General features: G+C 42.3%; 1 protein-coding gene across 2 annotated transcripts; it reads left to right on the top strand.

The window, feature by feature from the left end:
• Window positions 1–1,438: 1,438 nt before the first annotated feature.
• LOC106567875 (sodium/potassium-transporting ATPase subunit beta-2) lies at window positions 1,439–12,166 on the top strand. Of its 2 annotated transcripts, XM_045692265.2 has the most exons (8): window positions 1,439–1,901; window positions 5,874–6,002; window positions 6,212–6,316; window positions 6,429–6,634; window positions 6,920–6,979; window positions 7,273–7,299; window positions 7,609–7,704; window positions 7,912–12,166. In XM_045692265.2, exons 1-8 carry the CDS (start codon window positions 1,811–1,813, stop codon window positions 8,077–8,079), a joined length of 882 nt encoding a protein of 293 aa, XP_045548221.1. In that variant the 5' UTR covers window positions 1,439–1,810; the 3' UTR covers window positions 8,080–12,166. The 2 variants fall into 2 exon arrangements, with proteins under 2 accessions (XP_045548221.1, XP_013993191.1); XM_014137716.3 differs by lacking the exon at window positions 7,273–7,299 and having other exon boundaries at window positions 1,441–1,901.
• Window positions 12,167–14,229: the final 2,063 nt, after the last annotated feature.

Genomic DNA, 14,229 nt, shown 5'->3' with positions numbered 1-14,229 from the left:
CAAACAGAGATGAGGACCATGTTGAGGGAGAGAGGGGAAGTGCAATGCATTCCTTACATTGAAAACATGTCAGAGTTTGGATTATATCCCAAACCCATTGATAAGTGTGCCCAATTGTATTTCAGATATACCAAGTAGTCATCTTTTTAAACATTTATTACAACAATTGATAAATTAGGCATCATTTACAAACTAGTTTACAGAAGCTGTGAGCTTTGCGTGTCGCCTAAAACAGTGGCCATTATATGAGTGCCATAGTATATTGATATGGTAAGATACGGTGTATCTTGGAAATCACTGTAGTGCTATATTCACATTGATATTGTCATTAAATCAGTTTTATATAATGAACAGGATTTTTTGCATGTCTTTGTTTCATTTCATGACAAACAGAAGCGTACAAATATGATCTATTTGCTTTATCTCTTAACATCTCTTATGTATCACGTTTAATATCATTGGTAAGATAAGTAGTGGTGAATGTAGAACATTGTCTCTGGTTAAAACCATTGCAGACAGACAGAATGCACTCTAACAGGATTCTGCTGCAAGGCTATGAACCCAGTGACACCACCCAGACGCAGACGTGTTGCAATGTCTTAGATCTCCAAGTGAGGGCACCATTCACATCCACTGTACCAGTTACCATTCTCTCTCTGAGATTCATGAACCTATCAATTCAGTATATGTACACACACACACACACACACACACACACACACACTGGCCACATCCTATGGCACCAGAAGTACTGCAGAGTAATCCATCAGCCTTTAGACTTGACCTCTGCACTGCTGTGAGACTGACTGGCAGACCAGACGCCCCTGACACACAATGCATCAATTTAGCTAAGGCAACTCCCTCGAAAATAAGCAGTGAGCTACATTCCCTATATCATAGACGTCAGTTGCCAGTTGTGTGCAAATAGGCATCATATTGATATTGTGTGAGGCAGCACCATATGGTCCTCCCTCCTCCTCTCCTTCCCTCATGACAGCCGGGTTTAGAGGACTGCATGGGAATTAACCGCAACATAATGAATAAATCCTCAGAGGAATCTGCATTATTCAACAGTGTGGGTTTCAGGGAGGGGATGCTGAGGGGGAGACATTTTGTTTAGATGGATGTTACTATATGAGCTATGTTCAAGAGCCCAATCTATGAGCAGCACCACTGTCTTCACACACATGCACGAGCTGCATGAGGAATCCCAAGAGCTTATATCATTTGCTGGACTGCTTTTCACTCAAATCCTTGCTCTGCCATTAAGCGAGCAACACAGGTTGTAGAGGGCATATGATTGGTTAGAGAGGCAAGCTGGTTGGCTGCTGGTGTTCTCTGGTGAGAGGGGAGGAGGATGATTGTAGCTTCCTCCTCCGAGGGGTTGGAGTGATGGGTAGGGGAGGGGGTGATGCTTGAGGGGTAAGTGAGGTTGAGCGAGACAGAGGCTGGTAGAGAGAGAGAGAGAGAGAGAGAGAGAGAACGCTTTACCGCAGTATCACTACATTTCTGCATCACTCATCAAAACTCTGCGGCATGCTAACTAGATCTGGGGGAGGGCAGATACCGGGTTTGTGCTGAGTGTAGTGTCAACACCACCGTCGTTTAGTATAGATTGACTGTAATTAGATACAGTAACACGGAGCCGCCGGATAGTTCATCCTTTTCTTTCAAACAGCTCGTCATTTGTGCGCTCGCTAACGACTTTCTGCAGCCTATCTGACTAAAATATTTCACATCTCACCAAAACGCCTATTACATTAGGTTATAACTCCCGGTAACAGTCCGTGGATTAAACAAATTTAGCAAAATGGCAAAGGATGCTGAGAAGAGCACTTGGAAGGACTTCATATGGAACTCCAGGACCCGAGAATTTTGTGGCAGGACAGGGAGCAGCTGGGGTGAGTCTTCTACCTAGTAATGGTCGCCTGCAGCAATGCAGCACAGATGGCCCCACTACATCTAACACAGGGATGGGCAACTCCATCCTCGGGGACCGGAGTGGTGTCACACTTTTTCCCCATCCCTAGCAAACACAGCTGATGAAATGAATTGCATTCTAAACTGAATATGATTCGTTTTTATTGGAGTCAGGTGTGATAGCTGGGGCTGGGGCAAAAGTGTGACACCAATCAGGCCCCGGAGGAATGGAGTTGCCCATCCCTGCTCTAACATAATAGCAGGTCCGCAGCACCTTCTAGTTGGCTGCAGGCTTCACAATGATGTCATGAGCACCCTTTATTTGTGCTGTTTGAATACTTATGAATGCGTAAAGAGTCAAATAATGTGACCAGGCAGAAATGTAAAATGTGTGTAGCGTTCAATGCGCAATTTCAAACCGCTGCCTCACCCGAGCGATCGCTTAATGAGATTGGTCGCTTTCCAGTGCAAGGCGGTGCTGAAATTCAAATGCGGCATTATGTGTGTATTGCTCTTGTGGGAGCGGGCAAAATGTTATCTGCATCTTTCTTTTTCATTTATTAATTTATGCCACTGAGTTTTCCTGCGCAATGCGTCTGGACATAAGGGTGGAGGCAGTGCCAATATTTTTTATGAAATGAATATGCCAGTGCACACCATTTAAATACTATTCTCTGCTGTAGCCTACTTTTTAAAGGCGACAGTAGGCCTCTTTAGATGTAACTGTTTTTACTTAAACTATCTTCTGGCGCAGAGCACCCCTTCCTGAGATGTGAGGGCCAGTTGTTACTTCAAATAGCTTCAGAATATATTAGCCTGACCTGTTATTAAGTTAGTTGAATAGGCTTTACCAAACGCAAATGAAGTGGGTTTGCGGTATTTACTTCAACTATAGGGTATTTGCAATCAATTTTACAATGTACGTTTTGTTTCAATGAAGAATCAAATGTATAAGATTAAAGTTGTATCGTCTGCTTAGTGTCAAGATCAGAACAATAATCTGCACTGACAAGATCTGAAATAAAATAGGTAATGTAGTCTAGCATCCGAGATTTTAAGCGATGACCACAACTTTATAACTTGTGCGCTCTTTCAACGTCCTTAATAGCCTGCAACTATTTCAAATCGCTCTTTTCTAATGACATTGAGGCGTTTTAATCTGGGTAAAGCTGAGGGCCACATTCTATTTGTATCACCTCCAACCCCCCAGCCCTCTCCTCTCTTAGTGTGAGTAAATCTGTGCAGGATTTAAGCCTAATCTAATGACTTCATTGGCTGGCCAGCGGAGTATCAATTGTAGCTGTCAAATCAAACTGTATCAATTTCAGAACATTCCCTTTAATTGATTGTACATCTAATCAGAATGGTTTCGGATGTAATCTGTCTTTAATGTGAATGCAATGATTTGAGATGTCACACACGCACACACACATACTCACACACACCTTGCATTTCACATTTCCACCAGAAACCGTGCCCTTGCTATGATATTGATGAATGGAGAGAAATGTAAGTCATAGGTCTACTGAGTGCTGTGTTCACTGACTGTAGTTTCCTTTGAAGTAATTCTCCCAGAATGCACTCCTTCATCCAGCTCAGTGTGTCCCATATGCTTTGAGGACGGGTGGCCTGGTTAAGCTGCACTCTCTAAGGCTTGTTAATTAGGCTATTTCTGTAGTGAGCCTAAACGTTTATAGCCTATACATGGTCCCTGAACTTAGTACATCCTTATTACCTGTCTGGGCCTAGGTGATCCATGTATCCAGGTGCTAGTCTACATGTATCTGTCTTTTAATCAGCTCTGACCTCCTCCACAGCCCACATAACAAAGATGGAGACTTATAGACGAACCACACCAATCTTATGCACACAGTACTCTAGCGAGTGTAATGGCCACCTTTTCCACTAATAGTGCACACTGCTCAGATAAGATGGTGTAGAAAACCATCCCAATCATGGTGGCACTACTGTTCATTGTGGAAATGCAAGTGTGTGTGTGTGTGTGTGTGTGTGTGTGTGTGTGTGTGTGTGTGTGTGTGTGTGTGTGTGTGTGTGTGTGTGTGTGTGTGTGTGTGTGTGTGTGTGTGTGTGTGTGTGTGCGTGTGTTTCACAATTATGGAAATAGTTCTTAGATCCATCGGCAATTTCAAAAGTACATGAATATTAAAACAGCCATATCACATGCATATTCTTTTATCCTTACCACATTTTCCATTCAAAGCCTCTTGTTTCATAACCCAGCTTCAAAACAGCATCCACCGCGTTTGAACACTAATCAAACAAACAAAAAGAAAAGAGACACCTTTTAAAAGGCGTCCATGTTGCCATTGTAGGAGGGAAAGCACAGGATGCTACCGCCCTATTCAGCCCCGCCATTTTGTTCTTTGCTTTCAACTCTCCCGGTGATGGGGGGATGAAAAGAGAGAGGCGGTGTAAGAGTGAAAGAGAGAGGGCACGGTGTCCATCATCGGCCGGGGCATGGTGATGAGAGGTCAGGCAGAACAGCCAGTGAACTGGACACCCTCCTGGTGTGGTCAGGGGGAAGGTGACCCTCCCTCTGGGTTTGCACACAACACCCAGTCTGTCTCCCCACAGGGATGGGTGGTATCTGTGGTCACCATAACGCCCCATAATGTTAGATCAGATAAATAACGTCAGGTTCCCCTCCCTGATGGTAGTCCCTCTCAGCATTGGTTGTTCCAGAGCCAGGGCTAGACCCAGGGCCTGTACAGCAGAGTTTGTCCTTCCAACACACTAAGTACCACAGCTCCCGCTCCATCCCTATCTCTCTTCACCACATCTCACCCCACAGGATGCCGCTCTGCTCTCCTCTCCGCTTACGATCCTCTCTATAAGGTTACATATCTATGTAGATCCCCTCACCCTGGGGACTGGCAGACAGACACACTTACACATTCCCTCTCACTCACCAAGAAGCTCCAGTGTCTGTAACTTTATCCCATGGAGGAGCTTCCCCTTGCTATTTGGTTATGGATCCCTGTAAGCCTGGCTGCGCTGTGAGGCCCACGGCTCCACACAGCTCTAGGCCTGCTGACAGAGGGAGCCCTCATGCTGTTCTTTGACAGGGCCCAGGTGTGGAGCTCCACATTGGGGGCCATCTAGCAGAGACACAGCAGGCCTACACCCCAGGACTGGTCTCAGGTGACAATGCTGAGATGGCAGATGGAAGGGAAGGAGGGCTACTGATAGGCTCAGTCAACTCACCTGTTTTATTCATTATATTTTACACTAATTGTATATCTCACATCCTGTATGACCATATAATATTTAGCAGCTGTGGTGATTTTATCTTATCAACCCAACAGAATGGTTCAGTAGCCACCCGTTCCCTTTGGGCCCAATGCTGATATGTTACCGTGTTGGTTTGGTCTCCATACGGTTTGTGTTAGTGGAATACTGTACATGGCAGCTAATCCCCTGACCCCCTGCCCTAATCTCCAGGGGTCTTCTCTCCTCCTCCCCTTTCTACTTCTGTCACCACTCCTCCCTCCCTCTCTTTTACCCTCCCCCTCATCTCGGCTCTCTCCCCCATTGTTAGTGTTACTTAATAATGAATTAGGACAAAGACCAGACATTCAATCCTGGATTAATCTGCCTTGTTTAAGACTGGGGGAAGGGCGTGTGTCTTTATGTGCAGGTTGTGTGTCCAAAGTGTCCAAAAAAAGACTTGGATCATAGACAACATAACACCTACTCTACATGACATTTTCACTTGTCAGCATTTAAGGCTTTGTTATAACACAGGGCAAATAATAAATGGCACCCTATTCTGTATAATTGGGGAATATGGAATGGCCATCATCTGAAATAGCCCCACTGTATAGGTAATAGAGTGCCATTTTGGGAAAAGCCATATTTTGTTGAATGTTCCATTTCCTTTGATCTTGTGTGATGTTAATACTGTATCTGTTTGCTGGTTGTCTCCCTCCCAGGCCTCATCCTGCTCTTCTACCTAGTGTTCTACATCTTCCTAGCAGGCATGTTCTGCCTCACCATGTACGTCATGCTGCAGACCTTGGATGACTACAAACCCACCTGGCAGGACAGGCTTGGCACACCAGGTAGGATGAACTAATACACCAACACACCAATACCACATTCTAAGAGGTTTTGATACACTAAAACCTCAGAATCCAAGCTAACATTTTGGCAAGTCTCTTTACAACTGCTACTGTATAGTCAGTAACAGCCCGGACAATCACACATAGTATAGTATACATGTGATGTTGGCTAAAAGCCCTCCCCATCTTCTCTCTTCTCTGTTCTGCAGGCATGATGATCAGACCCAGGGGAAAGGCGATGGAGATCACCTACAACACCACCAACACTGAGACCTGGGACATGTACATCAAGACACTGGACAACTTCCTCTCCTGTGAGTCTGTCTGTCTGTCAGCTTGTCTCTGCCTCGCTGTGTGTCTGTCCCACGTAATTACATTTCTATTGTGGAAAACATCAGGGTGAAAATGTATTTCTCTCCCATCCAGCCTACAACAACTCTCTGCAGGCTGAGAAGAATGAAGAGTGCACACCGGACCAGTACTTTGTTCAGGCAGACAGTGGTGATGTGAAGAACAACCCCAAGCGCTCCTGCCAGTTCAACCGCACCATTCTAGAGAAATGCTCTGGCCTCGATGACCATACCTATGGATACCAGGCTGGCAAACCATGCATCATCATCAAGCTGAACCGGGTATGGGAGAAGCAGAGAGCAGAGAAGGGCTGGGGAGGGAAGAACTTGGCATGTTGCTAGGAGACGTACGGGAGAGGGGGATGGAGCAGTCATGTGAATGGTTGGGAACCTGGAAGAGATCATACCAATTAAGTACAAACAATGTTGGCCATTTTTTGAATTGTTTTATCGACAATCGCAACAATGATCAGTTGACTGGATCCGCTTTCAGGAGGGATGAAGTGGGGATGGTGGTGGAACTCCCAGGTTAACGCATGTCTGTCTGTTGGTCTGTCTGTATTCTAGGTCATTGGTATGTTGCCAGGAAAGGATGGCCAGGCTCCATTTGTCACCTGTGGAGCAAAGGTGAGCCTCTCTCTCTTTCAGTTCTCTCTCTCTCTCTCTCTCTCTCTCTCTCTCTCTCTCTCTCTCTCTCTCTCTCTCTCTCTCTATCTCTCTCTCTCTCTCTCTCAGAATGAACCCATCATGTCTCTTGTTCTCATCTATGTCCCCCATTACCATCCTTCATGTCTGTGTCTTTCTTTGCTCGTCTGTGTTGCATGACCCAATGTCATTTCCTAATTTCAAACCCTATGTGTATGTTGTTATTGTTGTTCTCTTCTTTTCTGTTACCGTCCATTTTGTCCTTCCACTCTCAGAGGTACAAAGTTGGCAAAGATGAATGGGTAAGGGTGCCACTGTAGTGATCTTAGTGACAAATAGAGAAGTAGATATGTGGTGTATAGTTGCTAGTGCTACACTAGCACCCTCGTCATTTTATATTCCAAGATATAGAGGTTCAGCAGCTTTATTGCATAGCATATACAGGTAGACACAATGCCTAAAGTAAATGTAAATAAATAGTCTACTCTAATTGTCATGGTGTCCTTTCAAAGCTCATCCAGTCCTTCAGATTGGGCAGTCTTTCCCTGCTCGCCCACACACTTCCGACAGATCATGCTCTAACTAATGGCCTTGATCTTCTGCCCCTGCAGAAAGAAGATTCTGATAAGATTGGAGAGGTGGAATACTACCCTGAAAATGGCACCTTCAACCTCATGTACTACCCTTACTATGGCAAGAAAGCTCAGGTAAAAATCCCCCAATACCAACCTGGCAACACTCAGAAATCATCACTTATAAATCTTTGTTTTATGGTTAGATTAACTCATCTTTTGTTCCAATGTCATTACGCATTATTTTGACTGTGCTTTCAACATGTTATAGATCAAATGTTGCTGAAACAGAATGCTTAAAGCTTATGTAACAATATCTTCAAAATTGTTAACTACTCCCAGGTGAACTACTCCCAGCCACTGGTTGCCATCAAGTTCCTCAACATCACCCTCAACGAAGACATCAATATCGAGTGCAGGATCATCTCCAACAACATTCCTCCTGGGACTCTAAGAGACAAGTTTGCGGGGAAAGTGTCTTTCAAACTGAGGATCAACACTAAAGGCTAGATGTACATTCTCTTTCTCTCACTAACATGTCCACCCACCTCTACATTCTGTACACAGGTACACACACACACACACACACACACACACACACACACACACACACACACACACACACACACACACACACACACACACACACACACACACACAGGGACAGATAACAGAATTAACACCCTACGTTTGTCGAATAGAATATGTTTACAACTTCAGTTTACCCTAGATGTCGGGCATTGTGTGTCCAGTGGAGTGATGATGTCAGAATGGTGGAGTTAAACGGGTGGTAGTTCTGTCTCTGTTTCTGTGTGTGGGCTTTGATTCTTTTCTGTAAATTAGTTTGAGGTGAAGTCTATTTATACTGCATGACTAACTAGGGGATATAGTGGACATAAACATGTATGATTTCAAAGTTTGCAAGGAGAAGCAACGCCTCTTACCAGTTTACTGTTGCTCCTTCATCGCTGCCTCCCTATAGAGTGCCCCTCTATATACAAATATACACAAAATACAATACAAAACGTGTATATCTATTTATATATCATAACCTTATATCAGTATGTCTATTTTGTTGCGCTTAAAAATAATCCAACAGCTAAAACATATGATGAAAAAACATATTTTTGTGGATGAATGGAGAGATGGAGACATTTTGCATGTGTGTATTGTCTTTAGAGCCCTAAGAAGGCGCGAGGCCCCATGTCTCAGCTTTCTGCTCTGCTATGTGGGAATTATAAACAAGGCTATGTTAAACTGCTGGCCACCAGGAGGGACCACGCTGCACTCTGCAGTGATCATCCAATTTAACCCATAAGAAGATAGCATCTCCAACATGGGGAGTTACAGAGGTCAAGACCTTTGAGTCTGTGTATGTGTGTGCGTATGTTTGTAGGTGTGTGAGTATGTACTGTACGTTTGTTTGTATGACCAAATTCCATTTTGCAAGACAGAATGCATACTGTAGGTCGGGAAGTTGCATATGCAATGTGCAATATTAATTAAGAGTGACACATCATGCACATTCTACACATTAAACAGGACTCTTTTGTCATAAACACTTGAATTGCACATGGTCATAAATCGGATTAGGCTTCCATAACATGAATATACACTACATTGTTCTTACATGGTTTATGTTCACATCTGTGTTCCTACAGCTCAAGGCTTAGGGCTAGTTTGTTTGTTCATAGTTTTTTGCATGTACATCGCATCTATTGTTCCAACAAATATCAGAAAGAGATGCTGTTCTTCTATTTTGTATTGATTTGCACTGGTTTGTGTTTTTCTATGAAGACGAGATGCTTATGGTTCTTTGGAGAAGGAAAAATAGAGCATTTGTTTTGTTTCTACGTTTGTTTAAATGTATATTCAAACATGTCGTACCAATGTATTCAGTTGTACATGACTTGTTACTACTGTAATAGTGCATCTCAGTTTGAAGGCTGTGTCCAACATCTGATTACATCGGCCAGAATGTCTGTAAGGCTGGTTTGGTGATAACGGTAACCTGTTTGATTTATTTTTATTTTGGTAGGATTCTCTACCATTACTTTGCTTTGAAAAGGGTGCAACAGACCAACCAACCTTGTAGTTGGAGGCTGTACTATAACTAAAAGCACCTACAGTTGAGCATGTGCAAGAGCGTTTATGAAGTTGCTCTAGAATAATGGTCAATGTGCTGGCGCACAGATGCCCTGGATGTGCTGCTGACTTGGGGCTGGATTCAATCCATAACGCTAAACTTCGGCATACAGATTGAATCCAGCCCTTGACTCGGTACACATAATGAGAAAAACCAGTTGAGGAATCTATGGATCTGAGCGAGTGCTGCGGAACACTGGCTGTGACATTGTGGCAATGTGACTCTGATCCTGCTTCAACGTCATAGCGACACTTTTAGAACCCTAGCATCTGTTCACTCAGCTTAAAGGTTGGGTTGACTTTTAGGACCTTTCTTCGCTCAGTTAGTATAAGGTGTATATCAATCCATTTTCCTTCATTTTGGTTGAAGTTGCACCTCAGTAATATCATCATCATGAAGACTTGACAGTATAATAATAATCAGTATATAAATAATCTGTTTTGTTTGATAGCTGTATAATACACGTTGAGGATTGACTGAACAAAGTCAATTGACTCCATGCTAAACATCCATGTTGCGTGTGGCCTACCAATAGTCCTTGTTTTTGACATTGTGAGACAATGGAGTGAACAGGGCTACTTCCTCGTTAGCATTCCTGCTCCACTCAGTCTGTTTCGCATGCTGAGATTTCACTGTAATCTCTTAATCTGGTCTGATAATCTAGAGCAGGTACTTTATCCTCTCTTTGTAGTTCCTCCTTCTTGTGTCAACCCCCCCCCTTCTCTCTTTTGTCCACACACACACACACACACACACACACACACACACACACACACACACACACACACACACACACACACACACACACACACACACACACACACACACACACACACACACACACACACACACACACACACACACACACACACACACAGAGAGAGAGAATCATCCACCCTTTCTGTTAAAAGATGTCAGGTGAGGAATGACTATGGTATGTGCTTGGTTCCACAGTTACTTTAAGGTCTATATTATTATTATCATGGTTTTATCCATGTGACCCATGTATTGCCATGTTGTATCACAAGATGTTTTGTCCCATGAGCCCATTCCATTCACAATTCAATCTACAAGTAAATGTGTATCCATGGTGTGTATCCATGGTGTGTGTAGCCACACAAATACATATATGTGGATATATTCCAATTGTAAAATGAATGCTTTTCTTTTCTGCCTACAAAAAAGTAGTCCTGCCACATTCCCTCCAACCAAAGATATTCATGATCATTTTAACAGTATGAAATAATCGTGCTGCAACTACAAACCACAGATCTCTAAGAGAAAGGGTTTAATTTATGAAGGATGAAGGAAGTCCTATTCTTATATAAACGCTACGCACAGAAGGAGCAGGTTTCACTAAATAACAACAGTGCCTCCTGGTGGGTGGACAGATGTGTTGTTCCCCAATATCGCCGAATGTTATTTAATGTTATCTCCTTATATCCGTTTTTATATGATCATTTGGAGATGTCTTTAAAAAGCAATATATTTATTTCCTGTGTTGCTGATGATGTTTTTATTCTTGGAATGGCTGTAACAAATTTATAGTAACTTTAATCATCAAGAGAGTGAGGAAGAAGACAGGAAGAACATGTAAATATTATGTTCACAAATAGATATACAGTTATAAGTCTGCCAATGCACATCTTCAAGATTGAACAATAGAAACACTTAAAAGTTTTGTTTTCAAAAGAGATAAAGTATTTTTATTGTTATTTTGTTGTAAAGAGGAGATTATGTATTAGCTTTGGATTGTAATAAGACAGGGGTGCTACCTGGTAGGTGTTTGACCTGTAAACTCTTGACTCTGGTTGAACACATACCAAGTATGGTTGAATGTAGAACATGTTTTTTTTTTGGTTACCTTCTTTCTCTATTTTGTTTTCAACCTTACAGTATTGAATGTTTGCAATGATGAGCGCTCCACTCTTTCTCAGTCATTGTCTACTGAATACTCTTTCAGATGAACAGTGCATGTCTTTATATGGGCCACAGTATGATGAGATGAAGGAGGGTATCATCTTGGTTTGATCAGTTACACTGATTCAACAGAAAGATGCATATTTACAGTAACTGCAATGGATTTATCCTCAAACAGCACAATACTCGCCTGTGACCACTGCATGTGGCAAACTAGTGTGAACTACCTAGTTGTTTCAAACTCACTTCTGAAGCAGCAAGTCACAGCTTTTCACGAAGGTCCACCCTGAAAAGAACAGCAAACGTATCCCTGATTTAAGACTATCTTGAATCAGACAGATCATTCAAAATGATCTAAGGCAGAAATCCTTTGAAACACATTGGGATAGTCTCACCCAAAAATGAAAATGGCTGATAATTCTATTCTCTTTGGATCTTTTTTTGCTGTTATTGTATTTATATATATTTTTTGCTCATGTTCGTTGTAAAAAATGATAGAGAAATCAATAAACGTGATTGAAAGAAACACAACCGGACTGTCTGTTTTGTTCCCTTTCGTCATTTTATATAATTGTATTATCTCAGTTCAGTGTGTCTGTCTATCCTCATCCCTCCTTCAGTCACACAGTCAGTCAGTCAGACATAGAATACCCAGGATAATATAACACTGACATAAAAATAACTCTATTCTAAGACTTGACAGAGTAAAAGCAGACATCTCCCACATCACTTTTTTTTTACAGTTTACTATCAAATACTACAGTACTTACTATAGAATTCTGTAGTAAAGTGTTGTATACTGTAGAATACTACACTACACACTGTAGTATCTCTCGATAATGTGTAGTACTTACTATAGAATGGTGTAGAATACTGTAGAATACTACAGTAAATACTACAGTAAAGTCTGTAAAAAACCCTACAGTCTGCAAAAACACAATACTTTTTTAACTATAGTAAATACTACAGTATTTAATTAGCATACAGTGGCTTGTGAAAGTATTCACCCCCCTTGGCATTTTTACAATTTTGTTGCCTTACAACCTGGAATTAAAATAGATTTTTGGTAGGGTTTTTATCATTTGATTTGCACAACATGCCTACCACTTTGAAGATGCAAAATATTTTTTATTGAGAAACAAACAAGAAACAAGACAAAAAAACTGAAAACTTGAGCGTGCATAACTCTTCACCCCCCCACCCCCTCCCCAAAGGCAATACTTTGTAGAGCCACCTTTTGCAGCAATTACAGCTGCAAATATTTTGGGGTATGTCTCTATATGCTTGGCACATCTAGCCACTGGGATTTTTGCAATTCTTCAAGGCAAAACTGCTCCAGCTCCTTCAAGTTGGATGGGTTCCGATGGTGTACAGCAATCTTTAAGTCATACCACAGATTCTCAATTGGATTGAGTTCTGGGCTTTGACTAGGCCATTCCAAGACATGTAAATGTTTCCCCTTAAACCACTCGAGTGTGGCTTTAGCAGTATGCTTAGGGTCAGTGTCCTGCTGGAAGGTGAACCTCCGTCCCAGTCTCAAATCTCTGGAAGACTGAAACAGGTTTCCCTCAAGAATTTCCCTGTATTTATCGCCATCCATCATTCCATCTATTCTGACCAGTTTCCCAGTCCCTGCCGATGAAAAACATCCCCACAGCATGATGCTGCCACCACCATGCTTCACTGTGGGGATGGTATTCTCGGGGTGATGAGAGGTGTTGGGTTTGCGCCAGACATAGCGTTTTCCTTGATGGTCAAAAAGCTCAATTTTAGTCTCACCTGACCAGAGTACATTCTTCCATATGTTTGGGGAATTTCCCACATGCCTTTTGGCGAACACCAAACATGTTTGCTTATTTTTTTCTTTAAGCATTGGCTTTTTTGCTGGCCACTCTTCCGTAAAGCCCAGCTCTGTGGAGTGTACAGCTTAAAGTGGTCCTATGGATAGATACTCCAATCTCCGCTGTGGAGCTTTGCAACTCCTTCAGGGTTATCTTTGGTTTCTATGTTGCCTCTCTGATTAATGCCCTCCTTGCCTGGTTCGTGTGTTTTGGTGGGCGGCCCTCTCTTGGCAGGTTTGTTGTGGTGCCATATTCTTCCATTTTTTTTATAATGGATTTAATGGTGCTCCGTGCCACTTTCTTGGTGGTGCCCCTTGCTTAGTGGTGTTGCAGACTCTGGGGCCTTTCAGAACAGGTGTATATATACTGAGATCATGTGATTTATCATGTGACACAGATTGCAAACAGGTGGACTTTATTTAACTAATTATGTGACTTCTGAAGGTAATTGGTTGCACCAGATCTTATTTAGGGGCTTCATAGCAAAGGGGGTGAATACATCTGCACGCACCACTTTTCCGTTTTTAATTTAGTAGAATTTTTTTAAACAAGTAATTTTTTTTCATTTCACTTCACCAATTTGGACTATTTTGTGTATGTCCATTACATGAAATCCAAATAAAAATTATTTAAATTACAGGTTGTAATGCAACAAAATAAGAAAAACGTTAAGGGGAATGAATACTTTTGCAAGGCACTGTATACCCTGCCCATTCCTCTTACCCAATTCGCAATTTGTGCCACTCATAAGTG

This window comes from Salmo salar, chromosome 13 (assembly GCF_965601325.2).
Source record: "Salmo salar chromosome 13, fSalSal1, whole genome shotgun sequence".
NCBI classification, from domain to species: domain Eukaryota; kingdom Metazoa; phylum Chordata; class Actinopteri; order Salmoniformes; family Salmonidae; genus Salmo; species Salmo salar.
The sequence above is the reverse complement of the archived record's forward strand: the minus strand, read 5'-3'. Positions and strand labels throughout refer to the sequence as shown.

Bases quoted from the DNA above. Each gene is read 5' to 3' on its own strand.
- LOC106567875 (XM_045692265.2), top strand. From the start codon at position 1,811: ATGGCAAAGGATGCTGAGAAGAGCACTTGGAAGGACTTCATATGGAAC. The intron at 6,317-6,428 runs GTGAGTCTGTCT...TCTCCCATCCAG, and splicing joins ACTGGACAACTTCCTCTCCT to CCTACAACAACTCTCTGCAG. The intron at 6,980-7,272 runs GTGAGCCTCTCT...TTCCACTCTCAG, and splicing joins TTGTCACCTGTGGAGCAAAG to AGGTACAAAGTTGGCAAAGA.